The sequence below is a fragment of the Pituophis catenifer genome, unplaced genomic scaffold (genome assembly GCF_029215685.1).
Source record: "Pituophis catenifer annectens isolate HBS135680 unplaced genomic scaffold, rPitCat1.0.hap2 SCAF_8, whole genome shotgun sequence".
NCBI classification, from domain to species: Eukaryota; Metazoa; Chordata; class Lepidosauria; order Squamata; family Colubridae; genus Pituophis; species Pituophis catenifer.
In genome coordinates this window covers 20,605,991-20,627,472 of record NW_027256888.1, presented here as the reverse complement: position 1 = coordinate 20,627,472, position 21,482 = coordinate 20,605,991, and the positions used below count along the sequence as shown (strand labels likewise).

At 40.9% G+C, this 21,482-nt stretch overlaps 1 protein-coding gene across 1 annotated transcript in view; it reads right to left on the bottom strand.

The window, feature by feature from the left end:
* The window catches only part of MAP9 (microtubule associated protein 9), a 41,238-nt gene that overhangs the window by 15,583 nt on the left and 4,173 nt on the right, over positions 1-21,482 (bottom strand). The window contains exons 2-5 of the mRNA XM_070948319.1: positions 20,307-20,388; positions 18,967-19,542; positions 6,929-7,161; positions 6,529-6,640 (exon numbers count right to left, since the gene is read on the bottom strand). Coding sequence (XP_070804420.1) covers positions 6,529-6,640; positions 6,929-7,161; positions 18,967-19,542; positions 20,307-20,388 — 1,003 coding nt within the window. The remainder of the gene's footprint in view (positions 1-6,528; positions 6,641-6,928; positions 7,162-18,966; positions 19,543-20,306; positions 20,389-21,482) is intronic.

Here is a 21,482-nt window from a genome sequence, read left to right as displayed (position 1 = left end):
TTTAAAGAAAATTAACAAAGATGATAACAAAAGAATTCAGACAAACGTATGTGAAGGTGTATACATGTACCTCAGAATTGCATATGCAGCAAATATAAATCACACTAATTCTTCAATACATTTACAGTAGTGGCCAAAATTGTGGAAACCTTTTGGGAAAAGTGTATTTTTGAGAATTGATGGCTATAGTACCATTTTTTTTTAATAGTACCATAAAATTATGTATCAATGGAAAGATAATGCGACAAAGTTTGTTCAATTATCTGCATTCTATGAAAAGTTATAGCCAAATAACCAGAAAAAGGAACTTTTTTCTTGCTTAGTACTCAAGTACAACTTGATATCAGGTAGCTTTCCTTCATCTGATTTCGACCGGACACAGGTGAGGTCTTATATCAAGACCTACCTAGTGGCGATAAAAGCGGCAAAATCTAACCATTTTTCCGCTCTTATCGCATCTGCAGAGAACCGCCCAGCCACCCTGTTTAGGGTGACCCACTCCCTTCTTCGGGGGGGAGTGCGGGAGGATCCCTTGCAGGGTCGAGCTGAGGATTTTGTGCAATTCCTGCACGATAAAGTCGCTCGGATTCGGGAAGGCTTGGACTCCGACTGGGTGAGTCCGGGGGAGGAGACGAGGGTAGGTCTTGAGAATATTATCTGGGAGGAGTTTGATCCTGTGGCTCCCGAGGATGTGGACAGGGTTCTGGGTAGGATTAGTGCCGCCACATGTTTATTGGACCCGTGTCCCTCCTGGTTGGTACTGGCCTCCCGGGAAGTTACACGAGGCTGGCTCCAGGGGATTATAACTGCTTCTCTGAGTGAGGGTGCCTTTCCCGCCGCCTTGAAAGAGGCGGTGGTGAGGCCCCTCCTCAAGAAGCCTTCCCTGGACCCGGCTGAATTAGTTAACTATCGTCTGGTCTCCAACCTTCGTTTTGTGGCGAAGGTTGTTGAGAGTGTGGTGGCACGACAACTGCCCAGGCACCTGGATGAAGCTATCTATCTAGACCGGTACCAGTCGGGCTTCAGGCAGGGGCACAGCACAGAAACGGCATTGGTCGCGTTGGTGGATGATCTCTGGAGGGCCCGGGACAGGGGTTGCTCCTCTGTCCTAGTCCTATTAGATCTCTCAGCGGCTTTTGATACCATCGACCATGGTAGCATTGCTGCAGCGGTTGAAGGGGTTAGGAGTAGGGGGCACCGTTTTGCGGTGGTTCTCTTCCTTCCTCTCCGGCCGCTCGCAGTTCGTGTTGGCAGGGGGGCAGAGGTCGACCTCGAGGCATCTCGCATGGGGAGTGCCACAAGGGTCGGTCCTCTCGCCTCTTCTGTTCAACATTTATGTGAAGCCGCTGGGTGAGATCATCCGTGGTTTTGGGGTGAAGTGTCACCTATACGCTGATGATACTCAGCTGTACATCTCCACCCCAGACCACCCCAACGATGCCCTTGATGTGATGTCTCGCTGCCTGGAGGCCGTGCGGGTCTGGATGGGGAGGAACAGGCTCAGACTCAACCCTTCCAAGACCGAGTGGCTGTGGCTACCGGCGTCCCGATATAGTCAGCAGGTGCCATCGCTGACTATTGGGGGTGAATCTTTGCCCCCCAAAGAGAGGGCTCGCAATCTGAGTGTCCTCCTGGATGCACGGCTGTCTTTAGAAGAGCATATGACGGCCGTGGCCAGGGGGGCCTTTTATCAGGTTCGCCTGATCCGCCAGTTGCAGCCCTTTCTGGACCGGGACGCCTTGCGCACGGTCACTCATGCCCTTGTCACCTCCCGGCTGGACTATTGTAATGCTCTCTACATGGGGCTCCCCTTGAAGAGCACTCGGAGACTCCAGCTGGTCCAGAATGCGGCCGCACGGGTGGTTATGGGCACACCTCGTTGTGCTCGCGTGACACCTCTCCTGCGCGAGCTGCACTGGCTCCCAGTGGTCTTCCGGGTGCGATTCAAGGTGTTGGTTACCACCTTTAAAGCGCTCCATGGCACAGGACCCTTCGAGACCGTCTTCTGCCACCAATAGCCTCCCACCGGCCAGTCCGTTCCCACAGAGAGGGTCTCCTCAGGGTGCCATCAGCCAAGTTATGTCGGCTGGCGACACCCAGGGAGAGGGCCTTCTCTGTGGGAGCCCCAACCCTGTGGAATGAACTGCCCCCGGAAATACGTAAGATCTCCGACCTCCGGGTGTTCCGCTGCGCACTGAAGACCCTGTTGTTCCGCCAGGCAGGGCTGTCAATATAATAATTTTAAATTGGGGTATTTTAATTTTGGGGGTTTTAAATCGGCCAAATCTATTTAATTATTTTAATTTTTAATTATTGTTGTGTCTTGTGTTTTTAAATTGGCTGTACACCGCCCTGAGTCCTTCGGGAGAAGGGCGGTATAGAAATAAAATTATTATTATTATTATTATCTGATTGTAGCCAATGAGCATGAGTGTTTAGAGAGCCAATCAGGTGTCATCTTGCTTGGGCAATGAGCCAATCAGATCACAGTAGGATTCAGTTATTGATGTCATGTATTGAAGCTGAGAGGAGGACATTTTTCAGTGTGTTATGTGATCACTATCAAGTTGATTGGGGTTTTTGTGTTCTTTCATTTAGTGAGCTTGTAAAACGTAATCAACTTAAAGTAATGGTACAAAGAATTGACTGGTCGCCCAGAAAGCGATGTAAAATAGTATTCTTAAGTGAACAAGGTTACAGTTATAAAGAAATGAGAGGAAACTTAACCAAAGATGGCATTTCTAAGTTTTTGAAGAGGTATAAGGAGACTCAAGTCACTACAAAACCACACTGGTAAAGGCAGAAAAAGGTGCACAACAGCAAGTGAAGATAGAAGAATTAAGAGACTGTACCTACATGACAGAAGAAAATCATCTGGGTGTATACAAGATGAAATGGTGCAATGCAATGTGAAGTTGAGTGCAAGGATTGTTCGGCACAGACTGCAGGAATTTGGCCTAAAATCTAGAATTCCACGAAAAAAGCCACTTTTATATCTCAAACAAAGGTTGAAAAGCATTACATTCTTGATTAAATTATCTTTCCATTGATACATAATTTTATGGTACTACTCCAAACAAAAATGTGGTGTCATTTAGTTTAGTTTACTTTATTGTCATTGCACATTGTACAATGAAATTAAATGCCGTTTTCAGTATACATTATAACTATAAAAATAAAAACACAAACATACATCCTTTACATTCTATATAATTAAAATTGAAAACCCGATATTGCACTATACCGTAGAATTCAATATGGTTATTGCCCTGGGATAGAAGCTGTTTTTCAGCCTATTTGTCCTTGTTTTTATTATCCTGTATCGTCTGCCAGATGGTAATAGTTCAAAAAAAGGGTGCCCAGGATGAGATGGATCTTTAAGAATGTTTTGAACTTTCTTAAGGCAGCGGGAGCTATAAAGCTCTTCCAAAAAGGGGAGAGGGCAACCAATGATCCTCTGGGTAATGACGTTGACCCTCTGGAGTGCTGTCCTATCTGCCACTGTGCAATTTGCAAACCATACACAGATGCAGTAAGTTAAAATACTCTCTATGGTGCAGCAGTAAAAAGCCACCAGAGTTTTTCATTCAGTTGTTGTTACCTGAGAAGTCTCAGGTAGTATAATCTCTGCTGGGCCTTTTGAGCAGTGCTGCAATGTGAGTGCTCCAGGTTAGGTCCTCTTTTATGATAACACCTAGAAACTTAAAACTGGTCACTTGCTCCACTCAGTGTCCATTGATAAGCAAGGGCTGGATGTCTGATCTATTCCTTCTGTAGTCCACTATAAGCTCTTTTAGCCATCAAAGCTCAAAAACGCACTTTTCCCAAAAGGTTTCCACAATTTTGGCCACTACATATATCCATGTACACCAGGAAATGCAAGAACATATTTGATTGAGTGAAGAGACAAGGTGAATGGGATTAAGGGAGACAGATACCTGTGTATTTCCTCTACACTATAAGGATAGTTTCCTTTGTGTGTATAGTGTAAAAAATGCTTTCCTTTGGGTATATGCTACAGATAAACTGTCTATATGTGTGGGTAAATTCTGTTGGGTTCTGTGAAAACCCTTCTCTGTTAGATGCTTGGTGGTATGCATATGGTATGATTATGCAGAAACCATGCTGAAATTAGCAGCTGATTTCAAGGACTATTTGCCTTAAGAAAATATCTTAATAGCTATAATTTTGCCACCAATAAACACATAAAGCAATTCCACTGGGGGAGATAAATATAACACAACAGTCTAATTGCACACAACCAATAGAATTGCTATTGATAGGAAGTAGCTTATTTTATTATTTTATTTATCTATTAAATAAATAGGCGACTTGATGCACCTTTCAGACATTCAATTAAAATATATTATAAAACATTAAAACAATAAACAAGGCTCATAAATTTAAAATTCAATTAAAGTAAAAATAACCAGGATGAAGAGTGAGGAGAAGAGGTGCTAATTAATCCATCAGCCACTTCCAAAGTGCCACACCCCGACTGGGGTCCAGATTAATTGGCACAGCCATGTCTCAAGGCCTTTTGGAAGGCCAAAAAGTTGAGTGCAGATCTCATTGTGTGGGGCATGATGTTCCAGAGGGCAGGAGCCACAGCAGAAAAGGCTCTTCTTTTGGACCTTGGGGTGCCCAGCATGCCCCTTCTACCAGCATGGGTAGGGCATGTTAATCCCATCAAGATGAGCTGGTTTCTCAGACAGCCTGGACCCATGCCATGAAGGGCTTTAAAGGTGATAACCAACACCTTCAATTGGACCCAGAAGAAAACTGGCAATCAGTGCTGCTCACAGAACAGCAGTATAACTGTCCATGCAGCTGATGTTTTTGGATACTCTTCAAGGGTAGCCCCGGTTTACCTTCTGTTAAGGATGATATATATATATACTATGATTGATAATGTAATCATGATCTCCATGTTGGAGAGATCAAGGTCAAATACAAAAAAAGGGAAAAAGCAACTATCATTCAGGGGTTGTATTTCTCTAATAAATCTGGAAATCTACGTCTTAAATACCTTTTCTAAAGTATTATAATAGGGAAAGCATTTAATAATTGTAATCCTGGAATTGTCACTTAGATAATCTGAGACAAGTATATTTATAATTTAGTGTTTGTGGATTTTATTTCATTAAATCTAGATACTTAAAATGTATTTAAACCCAACAAGAAAAAATATTAATTCCATGGAAGAAAGAATATAATATAGCGCAGATGAAAAATTTTCAAGAAATTTTATTTTTTGGCACTGGACATGAATGCCATGGATGGGAGGAAGGGAGGGAGGGAGGAAGGAAGGGGGTTAGGAAAGAGGACTTCCACAATGGATTATACTGGATTGACAATATGTTGCTGTACAGCTGGATTGAAAGTGATATTAAACATTAACCTATTTGAAAATCATTTACAATTTTATTGAAAAATGTTATTTCTAGCTCTTGAATTCATCAAAATATGAGAATATAATGGCAGATAATTGTGAGAGAATTATAAAATAATTGGAACACTTAGAAATACAGTCAGCAGCATTTTGCCCATTCAACCATCCCAATTCTTATAGCAAACTACCTCACTTTGCTCTAAAATCAGTGGTGGGTTTCAAAACTTTTTACTACCGGTTCTGTGGGTGTGGCTTGGTGGGTGTGGCATGCTTGGTGGGCATGGCATGGTGGGCATGGCAGGGGAAGGATACTGTAAAATCTCCATTCCCACCCCAATCCAGGGGAAGGTTACTGCAAAATCCCTATTTCCTCCCAATCAGCTGGGACTTGGGTGGCAGAGAATAGATAGGGGTGGGGTCAGTCAGAATTTTTACTACCGGTTCTCCAATACTCAAAATTTCCCCTATCGGTTCTCCAGAACTGATCAGAATCTGCTGAAACCCACCTCTGTCTAAAATCACAGATCTATTTCTAACCAGCAAGTGAATAACAACTTCTATATAGCAGTTAGACCCTGGGCTTCATCAATGCAGAACACAAAGAGACAAATTGTAAGACAGGTAGCCACTAAACCATGACTTATATTTAAACTATGAAAACTGGCTTAATGATGTACATCAGCAGCAACATAGGGTTTTTATAACAGAAATTTAATTTTAGAACAAAAGAAAATAGGATAGAAATTACACACCCAAAGTACAGGAGCTTAATTCTCTAGTCTCCTTCTGAAAAATGTAGGCTAATGGCCAGAAATTACTTCAAGGAAAATTGCACTAGATTCCTAATAGTGATTTAGACATAAGTGGTATTGGAAGTTGACAGTCTATAGATAGTTTATTGGATCAACTCATGAGGATGAGTGAGATGCTGGGTTTTAATTTTGTTTTCTGGTTTTTATTGTGTTTGTGGTTTTATTGTAGTTGCAAATCACCTAAAATTATGCTGTATGATGGGCAGCCACATAAATCTTTTAAATAAATAAATAACTAAAACATCCTATATATTATAAATAATATTTTAAAGTATTATATACTTTATAATATAAAGTATTATATCTAAATAAGTATATATTTACCTTTAGAGGAGATTTCATTTCCAGATATTGCCAAATTAGAATCTCCAGTTTTCTCATTTACCGATGAAAAATGGATAGATAATGAGGATGAGGAGTTTGCAATCAAGGGGCCCTAGAATGTAAATAAAGAGTCTTGGGTATCTTAAAATATATATATACAAATGCAACACACATAGACACACTCAATGGCACCACTAAATGGCAAAAGAAAAAAGAGGAATTAAATGCACAGAACAGAGTCAATAATAATTATATGAAGTATACTGTATTTATCATTAAGTTGGTCAATTAACTTAAAATCTTAATCAAGTCAGCTTAAAATGTGGAAAGATGAGATTCTTATAGTAAATTTTCTTTGGGTATTTTGTACCATATGTAAGAGTTACAATACTCTGCTAACCTCAGCACCAGGACTTTCAGAAAGTGCTCTTCTTTCAGATTTCATCATTTGGTCATTTAATCTTGTTTCAGAAGATGGTGCAGATAATGAAAACAGCCGATGGTGATTAGGTACTCTTCCCTCTGCCTTGGTTCCTTCGTAGTCTTCTACATGGTTACTTTTCCTCAAAATACTTCTAGGTTGAGGAGATGGCTTTGAAAAATCATATAATGCAGGAATGCTTATATTTTCAGCTGAGAAAAATATAAAGAATATAATTATTACCTACTTCTAAAAATGTTCATTTAGACTAAATTTAAATTCCATAAATGCTGTCTTCAGTCAGTTATAGTCAGAGTTTCAAACATCTGCTAATATGTGTCCAAAGGTTTGTTGTATTCTGGGACTTTCTGATAGATATGAGCTTGTATTTATTTCTAAAATTCAATTCTTTTTATCAGCAGGCAGGGCTCTTTTGAAAGTAATTAATTTCTGTAGTAGCACTCTAATCTGCAATTCAGATAAACCATTTGTTCCCCATTGCTCCTGATATATTGGGTGAAACGTCAGCAACTATATAAAAGAAAAAAAAACAGTTCTACAATTCTACATGACATGGTTGCCTTGTAAGCTTGCTCCCTTCTTCACAACCATAAATAATTCCTTAAATTCTACCCCCACCTCACCCAATTTAGGTACTAGAACTATAATCTGATAACTTCTCTGGCTAATAATGCTAATACAGCATGGTGGAACCATTGAAGTTAAGGTTAATATCTTTGGTGATCTAACTGAACCCATCTTTGCTAGCAAAGATATTAAAGTCAGGCTGAATCTTCCCTTGATTATTATACACAGTTTTCATTAACAATGTTGCTGCTAAACCATAATTCTAACCTCCTTCCCTTGTCTATCACTTAATCTTTATGTTGATAATGCAGATATACTGTCCGTAACCCAACTGGGCCTCAAAGCTTGATCATTCTGCTGCTCCAGCAAACACTTCAAAATAAACTAATTCCAATACAAGGACTCTAGAAAATGCTTTAAGGCCCAATTAGATGGATGATCAATGGCAAACTCATTGAGCCAATAAAATCCTTTCATTTTCTAGGTTGTCTATTTTCAATCTTCTTCCTGCTGGGTTAATAAAACAAGATTTCTAGTAAAAGCCCCAAAAGCTTCTCTTATTGCCAGATATGTAGGTTAATTTGGTAATAATTATTTTTCAACAGCTATTAAACTATTTAAAGTCAGTGTTCTCCCAGCACTTTGCTCTATGCTTGTCACTAAGTATTTTGATACTATATGAAGTTCAGCTAGTTATAGTTTAAAATGTACTTCCCTAGTTTAGAAGGAACCTAATCAAAATACTATTAGTTTTTCAATTTATTCCTTTCATTAACATGTTAAACACACACACACAAACACACACAAATTGTAACAAAACAATGCAGACACTGAGTGCTAGTCCCACCTTCAGCATGAAAATTAGCAGGTGATTATGGGCCAATCATTCTCTCTCAGACTAACCCATTTCAAAAGGTTGTTGTTGTGGGGAAAATAGGAAGAGGAAGGAGTATTATACAGTATATTCACTGCCTTGAGTTATTTATAAAAATGATAAAGGTGGAATATAAATAAATAGACAGCTAATAAATAAATGCAGACTTTAATATAAAGTTTGAATCCTTTACCATACCTGTCACAGCATTTCTTTTTTCAATGTTATATTGTACTCAACATTTTATCCTTGTATTATTGACATCCTAAATCCATGATGGCGAACCTATGGCACACATGCCCAAAGTGGCACACAAAGCCATGTTGCCCGGCACGTGCGGCCTTGCCTATTTGTCTTCTGGGTTTCTGGCACACATGCGTGCTCAATGATCAGCTGTCATTCATGTGCACGGCAGTGCCGAAAACTGGCCTGCGCATGCGTGCCGGCCAGCTAATTGACAGGCGTGCCTGCACGCTAGAACCTGGAAGTTCAGCTTTTCCAGAGCGTGATCCCTTCGCGCGTGGCAGTGCCGAAAACCGGCCTGTGCATGTACACCAGCCAGATGATTGTCGGGCACGCATGCACGCTAGAACCCAGAAGTTCAGTTTTCCCAAGTGCGGTCCTGATGAGTGCGTGCGTGCGCGTAACATTTTCAAGTGACTTTTTCAGCACTCGGTACCAAAAAGGTTTGCCATTACTGTCCTAAATTGTAATTAGTGTGGATAATATTTTTTTCTTCTCTATTTTTAATAATCTAAGCTATATAAATAATTGAAAGTTAATTCAATTTTATTTGTATGTTTGTGGGTCTGTGTGTATTGATAGATATCTATATATAGGTATCTATAGATATTTATATATCTATATCATATATCTATATCATATATATCTATATCTCTATATCTATCTATCTATCTATCTATCTATCTATCTATCTATCTATCACACATATACAGAGATATACAAAACTGTTGAAATAATACAATGTATCAAAATATAAGTCAAGATTTGATTCAGTTTTGACTGGAAATGAGAGTTTCTTTGCTTTGTATAATAACCGTTATTCTTTGTAGCATTTTCACTAGGATTCAGTTACATTTATTCACAATGGTGCAATGTTGAATTTAAAAAGCAATGCCTGGCATCTAAATACAGGTAATCTTCGACATGCCCACAATTGAGCCCGAAAATTCCATTTCTTTTTTTTTTTTTGACAAGTTTTATTAATTTTTTCTTTTACATACATATTTTAGGAACAGAGTATTGACCGGGTCACATCTTTTACAACTTATAACATAATTATATATTGATTTTTATAATCTATTCCAATCTTTTTTGTTTTTTCCAGATACAATTTACATATTTCGTTTTCTGCCATAATATTCTTTTTTCTCTATTTTTTTAATCTTATCTTAATATCTTAATACTTAATATATAAACAGTATCATCATCCGCCATTCAAATCCTAATTTCTTAGCATTACTTCAATTAATTATCTTATTTCTCCATTTATAAAATATATTTCTTATAATCCCCATCACATTTTTTGCTTATAAACAATAAATTTCATCTTATTCAATTCTTACATTGAAATCCTTTAACTTAATTTATTTATTTATTTATTTATTACATGTATCTATATGCCGCCATTCTCCCGAAGGACTCAGGGCGGCGAACACAAGTTAAGAAATAAGTACAATAAAATCATAATTTAATCCAAATAATTAATTAGTAGTAAATAATAAAGCCCGGAATCAGTCTCAGCCTATTTGTTTGAAAAGCCAAGTCTTCAAGTCCCAACGGAAGGAGCGGAGATCAGGAGCTGTCCGGAGCTCAGTAGGCAATTCATTCCAGAGGGTGGGAGCACCCACAGAGAACGCCCTACCCCTGGGCACAGCAAGGTGACATTGGGTCGCTGTCGGAACCCTGAAGAGAGCGGCCCTATGTGAGCGAACAGGACGGTGAGAGGCAGGCAGGAGAAGGTCATGCAAATATCCCGGACCTAAGTCATGAAGGTGAGGACTAGCACCTTGAAGTGGACCTGGAGAACGACTGGTAACCAGTGCAGTTCATGCAGGAGGGGTGTTATATGGGAGTAACGAGGGGCTCCCATAACAACCCGTGCAGCTGCATTCTGGATCAGCTGGAGTCTCCGGGTGCATCTCAGGGGCAGGCCCATGTAGAGGGAATTGCAGTAATCCAAGCGGGAAGTAACCAGGGCATGAGTGACTGTGCGAAGGTCATCTCGGTCCAGGAAAGGGCGCAACTGGCGCACCAGGCGAACCTGTGTGAAGGCCCCCCTGGTCACGGCCGTTAGATGGTCTTCTAGGGATAGCCGAGCATCCAAGAGGACACCCAAGTTGCGAGCCCTATCAACGGGTGCAAGTTTTTCCCCATCTATCAAAAGTGATGGAGCCTCTGAAACCCGAGATGCCGGCATCCACAGCCACTCAGTCTTAGAGGGATTGAGTTTGAGTCTGTTTCTGCCCATCCAGGCCCGTACCTCCTCCAGGCAATGGAACATCACGGAAAGGGCATCTCTGGGGTGGTCTGGGGTGGAGATGTATAATTGGGTATCATCAGCATATTGATGATATCTCACCCCAAAGCCACGAATGATCTCACCCAGTGGCTTCATATAGATGTTAAAGAGCAGGGGGGAGAAAACCGACCCCTGAGGCACCCCACAATTAAGGGGCCTTGGGGTGGATCTCTGCCCTCCCGCCCATACAAACTGAAAGCGACCTGAGAGGTAGGAGGAAAACCACCGTAAGACAGTGCCTCCCACCCCTAACCCCACAAGTCGCTGCAGTAGGATACCATGGTCGATAGTATCAAAAGCTGCTGAGAGGTCAAGTAGGACCAGGATGGAGGAACAACCCCCATCCCGAGCCCGCCAGAGATCATTCACCAGAGTGACCAATGCCGTTTCCGTGCTGTGACCGTGTCGGAAGCCTGATTGGTATGGGTCAAGGTATTCCGTTTCCTCCAGGAATTGTGGGAGCTGTTGAGTCACTACAGTCTCAACAACCTTCGCGATGAAGTGAAGGTTGGAGACGGGACGATAGTTATTAAGTGAGTCTGGATCCAGGGAAGGCTTCTTGAGGAGAGGTCGAACCACTGCCTCCTTAAGAGAGGCGGAGAAGTTCCCCTCTCTCAACAAAGCGTTGACAATTGCCTGGATCCAGTCTCTAGTCACCTCTCTGGCAGCCGAAACCAACCAGGAGGGACAAGGGTCCAATAAGCAAGTGGAGGAACTAAGTTTGCCCACAATCCTGTCCACTTCCTTGACAGAAATAGGGTCAAACTCAATCCAGATATTATTCTCAAGACTCACCCTAGTCTCCCAATTGGATTCTGCCCAGTTAGAGTCCAATCTGATCTGGATCTGAGCGATTTTATCATGCAGAAACTGTACAAAATTCTCAGCTCTGCCCTTCAAAGGGTCTTCCCTTGCTCCCTGATTGAGGAGGGAGCGGGTCACACGAAACAGGGCTGCTGGGCGGTTTTCTGCAGATGCAATGAGGGCGGCGAAAGAGTGACGTTTCGCCGCTTCCATCGCCACTAGATAAGACCTAATATGGGTTCTTAACTGTGTTCGGTCAGATTCAGATCGGGAGGACCTCCAACTCTCCTCTAAGCGTCTTTTCCGACGTTTCATTTCCCGGAGCTCCATGGAAAACCAAGGAGCAATCCGGGATCTGTGTCGGGCTAGAGGCCGCAAAGGTGCGATTCTGTCCAAGGCGTCGGTAGCCACCTGTTCCCAGGATGCCACCAGAGCCTCAGCTGAATCGCAGGATTGAGAGGTGGGGAATGTCCCAAGCTCCTTCAAGAACCTTTTTTAATTGGTCTTCCACATCTTATCTCTTCTTAATACATAAGCAATATCACTCTCCGCCCTTAATTCCTGACTTCTATTATAGCATCAATTAATTATTTTATTTCTTCATTTACAACATATTTCAAAATCCCCATCACACTTTTTTTTACATTTCAATTTTGTATCGTAATTTCAATTATTTTCATAATTTAACCTAATTACCACTTCATATTTCATCTGCTGTTCCATTTTACAATACACAATAAACATCATATTTACTTTTTACATTCACAATTACTATTATTAATACAGTTCCCTTAGATCAGTGGTTCTCAACCTTCGTAATGCCGCGACCCTTTAATACAGTTCCTCATGTTGTGGTGACCCCCAACCAGGGGTGGGTTCTAAATTTTTTTACTACTGGTTCTGTGGGTGTGGCTTATTTTGTGGGCATGGCTTGGAGGTCATGTGACTGGCTGGGCGTGGCTAGCTGGTCATGTGACCGGGTGGCCATGGCTATGTGTATAGGGACTACTCAGAGGGCTGAAAAAAGTCATTTCTGACAGGTCCTCGCACTTTTGACTGGTCCTCACACTTATGACCATCCTCACATTTATGCCTGTGCAGCATTCTTAACAACCATGTCACTCATTTCACAACTGCTTCTCTTCAACATGGTATAAGATAGGGCAAAAAACGTAAAATGTGAGGACAGTCGTAAATTTGAGGACTGGTCAAAAGTGTGAGGACCAGTCAAAAATAACTTTTTCAGCCCTCTGAGTAGTCCCTGTGCACAAAAGGACTACCCAGAGGGCTGAAAAATGTGATTTCTGACAGGTCCTCGCACTTTTGACCGGTCTTCGCACTTATGACTGGTCATCATTTATGCCCATTGTACCATTCTTAACAACTGTGTCACTCATTTCACAACTGCTTCTCTTCACCATGGTGACAAGATAGGGCAAAAACATAAATTGTGAGGACAGTCGAAAGTTCGAGGACTGGTCAAAAGTGTGAGGACCAGTCAAAAATAACTTTTTCAGCCCTCTGAGTAGTCCATATGCATAAAAGGATACAGCAATAGAGAGGGATGAAGGAAGGGAAGGGAAATTAGAGTAGGAGTGAAGGTAAGAGAGGGAGGAAGAGAGGAGGAGAAGGAGAAAGAAAGAGGAAGTAGGGAGAAGAAGAAGAGGGGGGAAAGAGAAAGTAAGAAAGAAAGAAAAGACAGAGGTGGTAGGTTTGAGGAGAAAGATTGCTGTACAATAAAAAAGATGAAAGGGAAGAAAGCCAACCCCAAACAAATATTAATATATTAAGATAAAGAATGAATTGTTAAACTTTAAAGAATAAAAGAGAACAAATAGCAATAAATAGCAATAATTAGAAACACACATACAAACATACAACGTATTTTCTTTGAACAGAGTATTTGGCCGGTTCACAAATTTAAACAGTTATAGGAGGTTAGCACCCACCCCTTTCCTAGAAGAATGAAATATTTTGGGAAATATTAAAAAGGCAGAATATTATATTTCCCTGGATGAGAAATGGAGAAGCATATTTTACAGACAAAGCAGCTCCCATCCTTTGTCAAAGGACATTTGCAACACAATAGCAACAGAAACTAACACAATGGGCCCCATCAAGCCATGTGATCCTGTCCACCATTAAACCATCTTTCCAAGCAGTCTCCATGTTTCCAGTGTCTTTTTCCCCCTTGGAGCAGAACCCAGAAGGATATGTCTTCCAACACAGTATTTAGTCATTTCAATTAAATTTACAATTTCTATATTTCCTTTTTGCCATATTTATTCCTCATCTATTTTTTAAAAAAACCCAATATTACCCTTCATCCTCATCTCTAATCTTAATCAAATTCAATTTTTCCCTTCTATTCTATATTATACCCCTTCTATGTTTATATCCATCTTCACATTGGTTAATTATGTAATTATGTAATACAGTTGTTTAATACAAATTCAACATTTTAATATAAATCAATTAGTTATATAACTATCTTTTTTGTATATTAATCAATATGAACATGAATATTCCAATTATTTCCATGCAATCCAATTTCTTACAAATCAATTAATTATATTTACCAATAATAATAAACCAAATAATTTCCCCCATATATTCCTCCAAACCACAACTTAACCATTTCTGCTTTCAACACAATATGCAATTAATAGTATCTCAATTATTACAATTCCCTAGTTAAATAGAGCTTTTTTTCTTTTGTGTTTTAAAATCTTGAACCTCCTCTTGCCCTAAATTTCCCATTGTTTGCAGTTTTGCACCTACCTTTTTTGGTGAGGAAAAAGAAAAAGAAATCTCTCTGCCTCATTTTGTCACATTGCAGCAAAGACCCTTCTTTACTTTCAATTTCGCTTTTCAGCATAGCTAGGGGGGAAAAAATTGCTCCAGGAATTTACCTCTTTGCTCTTTGAAGCCCCGCGGCAAGAATTTAAAGTTTTTTTTCCCTCTAGCCATCAGCTGGGACTCCGGAGGCAGCAATAGATTGGGAGTGGGCGGGGTAAGCGAACGGCGACCGGGCGATCCAACAGAGGCAGAGGGTGAGGGTGAGTGAAGGTGTGGGGGGGGCAAGAGAGGGCTTTGGCGACCCCTGTGAAATGGCTGTTCGACCCCCAAAGGGGTCGCGACCCCCAGGTTGAGAACTGCTGCCTTAGATCTACTAATATATATCTTAATTCCCTTCCTCCTTTCCACTATTCTTCCCCTTTTAGCCATTTTCTCCTGGTCTTACCAAAATTCCATTTCTTAGTGATTTTCTCCTTTTATCCCCTTTTCTTTTCTTTTTTTTTTTATTTTTATATTTATTATGTCTTTTCTCCTGAATCTTTTCTCTAACTTTTGAGTCTATCACTCGCATAATTCGCCCCCTGCTGTTACCTAATCTTTTCCCATTTCCTTCTCTTCCCTTAGATTGCTTTTTTTTTGGAAAATATTCCCACTGTAAATCCCAGTGTAATCATCTAACATTTTGCCTTCAATTCTTTTTCCTTCAATATCGTTTTCTTGTTTCTCATTTATATTCTCTTTTTCCTGTTTTGTGTGCTCTAACAAAGTTTCTGACTTTTTATTGCCCTTTATTGATTCACGCATGTTTTTCAATTAATCTCAATTAATTCCTCACACATCCAAGACTCCATATTATTAGTTTAAAAGATTATTAGTATTTCCACTTATATTTTATTAAAATTTTAGTCCATATAGTCTCTTTTTTATTTCTAGATAATATTTCTAGATAATATCCAGTACAAATGTTTGTCCAATCCACTCCAACTTAAAGCTTTATACCTCCTTTAGAAGTCGAGACCAAGCAGCTTAAAACAAAACAAAAACTCCTTAAAATTTCTCACAGCTCCTGTAGTGTTCAAGGTCACTGTTGTAATTTCCTTGAATTTTCAGGTCAGTTGTTCTAATGCTTTCTTTCGTAAAAATTCTGTTTCTATGTGAAACATTTGTTAAGTGAATTTGCCTCATTTTATGACCCTGCTTGCCACAGTTAAGTTAATCACTACAATTGTTAAAGTAGTAACTGTCAGCTTCCAAGCTGCCATAAGGAAGGAGAGGAGAGGCTTAAACTTTCACCTACTTAATTCCCCTGAAGAACTGTCTCCACGGAGATGGGATGGGAGGGGGACATTCCTGTGAACTGACAGAGATGGGATGAGTAGAGTGGCTTGGAAGATGGCCAATGAGACGCAGAGAATTGGGAACCGGAAAGAGAGGGGTTTTTTTGGAGGGGGGCAAAGTTCAGTGCTAACTGCGTATTGAGTCAGAGTCAGTTCGTTATGCTCAATAAAGAGAAACATTTCCTCAAAGATCGGGCATTTGGAAATCCATTTATTTGGAGATAACAACGAAGCTTGACAGACAGTTAGCACTCAACTTTCAAAGCCAAACTGGCAAACCTCCACCCTCCAGCTCCCTGCCAGATGTTTGGACGGAGTGGCGCCAAGGTTCCGAAGCCATGGCAGAAAGCCAACTCTCTACTGAAAGCTTACTTAAAGCAGCTGGGAACCAGCCCCCCCCCTCCTCCAGCACTGCCGCAACATTACAAAGGTCAGACAACTGTGCTCCAAACCAAGAAAAAAAAATGTACCTTGGTGGACTTTGCCAAAAGCTGCAGAAGCTGAGTTCCCTTTTCCAGATGTGAAAGGTAAGGGAAAGCCCCTGAGTGAATTGGGGAGGACAGATTGGCTTTGGGACTGGCAACAAGCCAGGCAGCAAAAAGCTTCAAAGCTGCCACTCGAGAGCCCCATGGAAAAATTGAAGGATGATTTTGACTATGCCGTCCGACTGGGGGAGGGGCCATCCTGCAGGCCCAAGGAGTGGGTCAGGTAACCACCAGACTGCAGCATCGCGACCAGCAGGGGCAATCAGCAAGTGACCTGACGACAAGGCTCAAGGCAGAAACGTTGGTGGACCCCTGGTTCCGAGACAATCAACATCTCTTGATAAAGAGGGATGGCCTAGCATGGAGAGGGATGAAACTTTATGTCCCTACGCACCCTGGTCCTCAAGAGGAGTCATGACGTTAAACCAGCGGGGCATTTCGGTTTCCTAAAGACTCTGCATTTAGCACGGAGACAGTTTTCGTGGCCCCACATGAGAAAAGACGTAGACAGCTATGTAAAAAGTTGTACCATCTGTGCCATGATGAAAACCCGACCAGGAAGACCTCCCGGGCTGCTGCAGCCAGTAGCTGAACCGTCAAGGCCATGGGAGGAGATTGCTATGGACTTCATAGTCGAACTGCCAAGGAGCGGCGGAAACACAGTGATCTGGACTGTATTAGACTTATTCTCCAAACAGGCACATTTCATACCCTGCAGCGGACTACCCTCAGCCCGCCAATTGGCCAAACTGTTCGTGAAACACATCTACCGCCTGCACGGAGTACCCAGAAGAATCATCTCTGATCGAGGTGTCCAGTTTACAGCGAAATTCTGGAGGGAATTCCTTCGATCCATAGGATCATCCCAAGGCCTCAGCTCAGCGTTTCACCCGAGCACCAATGGGGGGGGCAGAGAGATTGAATGCCATGATAGAGCAGTACCTGAGGTGCTACGTTGGCTACCAACAATCGAACTGGGCAGACCTCTTATCGTTTGTGGTGGCCGCATATAACAATGCCGTCCACAGTAGCACAGGACTAACCCCATTTAAGATAGTGAGCGGCATGGATTTTGTCCCCATGCCAGAGTACCCAAGGGAACCTCCTTCCTCAGTTAGCTTGACCGACTGGATGGCAATGCTGAGAGAAACCTGGGAGAATGTCAAGAAGGCATTAGACAAGGCGGCACGGTCTTATAAGAAACAAGCAGATAAGCACCGAGCCCCCCAAAAGCCGTTCCGAGTAGGGGAGAAGATCTACCTCTCCACCAAGTATTTAAGACTTAGACTCCCGACCAAGAAACTGGGCCATTTCCAATAGTAAAAATAATCAAACCGGTTACAGTACAATTGCAGTTGCCCCGGTTACTAGGGAGGTGACACCCTGTTTTTCACAGTAGCCTCCTGAAGCCTGTGGTAGGGTCAACCTTAAGGCTGGTGCCACGTGATCCTCCAGGGCCCTTGATTATTGGAGGCCACACTCACTATGAAGTACAGCGGATTCTTGATTCAAGGTGGCACAGGGGGCGCCTCCAATACTTAAGTGGAAGGGTTACCCTTTGTCAGAAGCTTCCTGGGTGAAGAGCACAAACATCCAAGCTGACCGCCTTATAGCTAAATTCCATGCAGATCACCCGGACAAGCCGGGAGGGGATGGGACACACCCTCGGACGGGGTAAAGGTACTAAACTTGTTGTGTGTCTTGCGCAGGCCTCACTGAGAGAATGAAGGGAGAGGGGCCGGATGTCAGCTTCCAAGCTGCCATAAGGAAGGAGAGGAGAGGCTTGAACTTTCACCTACTTAATTCCCCTGAAGAACTGTCTCCACGGAGATGGGATGGGAGGGGGACATTCCTGTGAACTGACAGAGATGGGATGAGTAGAGTGGCTTGGAAGATGGCCAATGAGACGCAGAGAATTGGGAACCAGAAAGAGAGGTTTTGGGGGGGGGCAAAGTTCAGTGCTAACTGCGCATTGAGTCAGGGTCAGTTCGTTATGCTCAATAAAGAGAAACATTTCCTCAAAGATCGGGCATTTGGAAATTCATTTATTTGGAGATAACAACGAAGCTTGACAGTAACACAGTTGTTAAGTGAATAATTAACTTTGCTTTTCAGAAGGCTGCAAAAGGTGATTACATGACCCCAGGACATTGCAACCATCATAAATATGAGTCAGTTGCCAAGTGTCTGAATTTTGATAATCTGACCATGGGGATGCTGCAATGGTCTTAAGTGTGAAAAATGGTCATAAATCACTTTTTTCAGTGCTGTTGTAACTTGGAATGATCACTAAATGAACTGTTGTAAGTGGAGGACTACCTGTATACTGCTGCCTTATAAGCAATCTTACATTATATCACGTGGCAAAATGGCAATGCTTTAATTTGTAAATAAATTAAACAAAACTTACTTTGTCAAACAGAAAGACAATGATTTTCTCCCTGTCAAATACACATATTCAAAGAATTAAAACTTTCTTTAAATAAAAAAAAACAGTTTCTATTTTAAAACTATTTTGTTTTAAAATAATTTTAGCAATCTGGAAATTACACAATTTAAGCAATAACATTTAAATACATTTCCTTTACCTGATGCTGATGCAGCTTTAGTCTTGAACTCTCTTTGCTCTGGCATTGGCTTGCTTTCCATTTTACACTGGATCATATCCTTTTTCTCTAATGACAATTCACATCTAATTGTTTCCTCTATATGACTGTAGTCTTTTTCACGATCAGATCTTTCTTCAATAATTGTGTCATCTTCGGTGTCTTTGATCAGTTGTTTATTTTCTGATGTGGTTGCTTCTTGAGGCATTTCTTCATATTTTGCTAAAGTCAAGTTACCAACAGTTTGTTTTCCAAAAGAATAGTGATTTGACAAAGATATTTCAAATGGAATAGATTGTTTTGCTGTACTTCTTTTACATGATCCAGGATGTTCAGTTAGTGAAAAAGGAATAGTTGCCCTCTCTTTGCTCAAAATTTTTCTCTCCAGAATGGACACATATTGAGATCCCTCATATTCCTCTGTTGAAGACAAGTCATCAGCACTTTCACTTTTTAAAGTGTCTCTGTTACAAAGATTAAACTTAGATGATGATACTGTAAAGACTGCTGATTTAGGACAGATGTTTTCCTCAGATTCAGGAAATTCTTCTTCTGAGTCTGGAAAAAGGTTGACATTTCACATATAAAAGAAAGAGCAACAGATGCAAAGTCAAAGAATGGTTTTGACAGCAATGCGTACTTAACACTTTTCTCACACTTTCTGCTGCCAAGCATAAATCAGCTCTATGCCCCCCAAAGTGATAAATTATGTGAAACAATTGTCAAAATATGGTATGTTGCAATTCAAAGCATAATGTTATGCTTTGTGAATCAATTAACATAAATTGTACATCTTCCTATAGTTCAGAATAAAAAGAGAGTATTAATCATATCATATTCAGTCATTCATTCAATTTATATAGACACTCATCTCACATTCATGACTCTGTGTGGCTTACAATTAAAACATAAATAATATATTAAAATATTTTAAGCAGCAACCATACAAATTCCTAAATCCAGCTGACCTTAAAACCCAAAGTCACTTTGCCTTGGCAGGGTTGAGCTGAAGCCTGTTGTACCCCATTTAGATCTGTTCAACCTCCACACACTAAAACAGGATATTGGAAGCATTGCTTACTTCACTATATAGCTGGCTATCATCAGCATACTGATATACTTCGTTCTACAGCTACGAATGACCTCACTGAGCAGCTTAAGGTAGATGTTAAACAGGAGCAGAAAGAGTACCAAATCATGCAACACCTCTGGATAGGATCTTTGCCCCTCAATGAACACCAGCTATATTTATTTAAAAATATATTTAAAATGATTAAAAATGAAATCCACAGAGTACAACAGTTATGTCTTCCTCAACGTACATTCATCACTTTCAAAGTCTTCTGAATATTCTTCAGTCTGCTGATTTATTGCACGAGCAAGAAGTGCTTCTTGTAGCTCTTCCTATAATATATTCATACATAAAGAATATTATTATGTATATAAAAACATTATCCAAATATTTTTCAGAATGAATTCAAAAATAGAAGTGTTGTGTCAGATCCGTGTATCTGCCATTCTTTGTGGAAGAAGGGGAGGGGATTTGGAGTTGTCACGTTTAGTTCTTTTCCTATGTGTCCTATGTATCCTAGTTCCTGCCTGGTCCTCTTTGTATAAACTTTACCCTGATTTATAACCGTTGCCTGGCGCCAGGAATTCCTGGAGAATTCTCACACCTCGGGAAAGGAAAGGGAAGGTGGAGGTGGGGGGAAGAGTGGACAAGATGACCCTGAGAAGCTCTTCATATCTGTTTTTCAGAGAGGCTGGTGCAATTCGTATTCACACTGGCGGATTGGTCAGAATCCACATTGGAAGGTGGGGAGGGGGTTCCTAATTTCCTTTACCCTGAACTGCATGCCCTGAGGGACCCAGAGCCTGCTTTGAGTTTTGACTTGCTTTCATCCCTTTCAATAAAAGACTGCTTTTGAAATACAAAGTTTTCAAGAATTTGTACTTTCTTGGAAGGGGGGAGGGAGAAACTGGTCCTCACATGTTGCAAACTTTAGAGGCAATTCAAATACTTTTTCAAAAATAACTAACCCAGCTAATTATTATATCTTTCAATGTCCTTAATTTTAGTACTTATATATCCACACACGCATACATACACATGAGATATACGTATAAAATATATAGAAATAATATTGTCTATTATATTGTTAAAAGGAGGTGGAAGAGTCCAATTATAACATCAAAGATATTGCCAGTTCTGACTGTGGAACATATTATCAATTCTCATGTGCAAAGTCCCAACCTAAAGAAGAAGATCAATCAGTTTCCACAATACAAATCGTAAGGATACCAGCAGCAAGGTTACAGTCATACAGTCATAAGTGGAAGGAGATGGGTGATATGAAAGATGAGAAGATTAATAGTAACACAGACTTAATAACTAGTTTGACAGTGTTGAGGGAATTATTTGTTTAGCAGAGTGATGGCGTTCGGGAAAAAAACTGTTCTTGTGTCTAGTTGTTCTGGTGTGCAATGCTTTTTTTGAG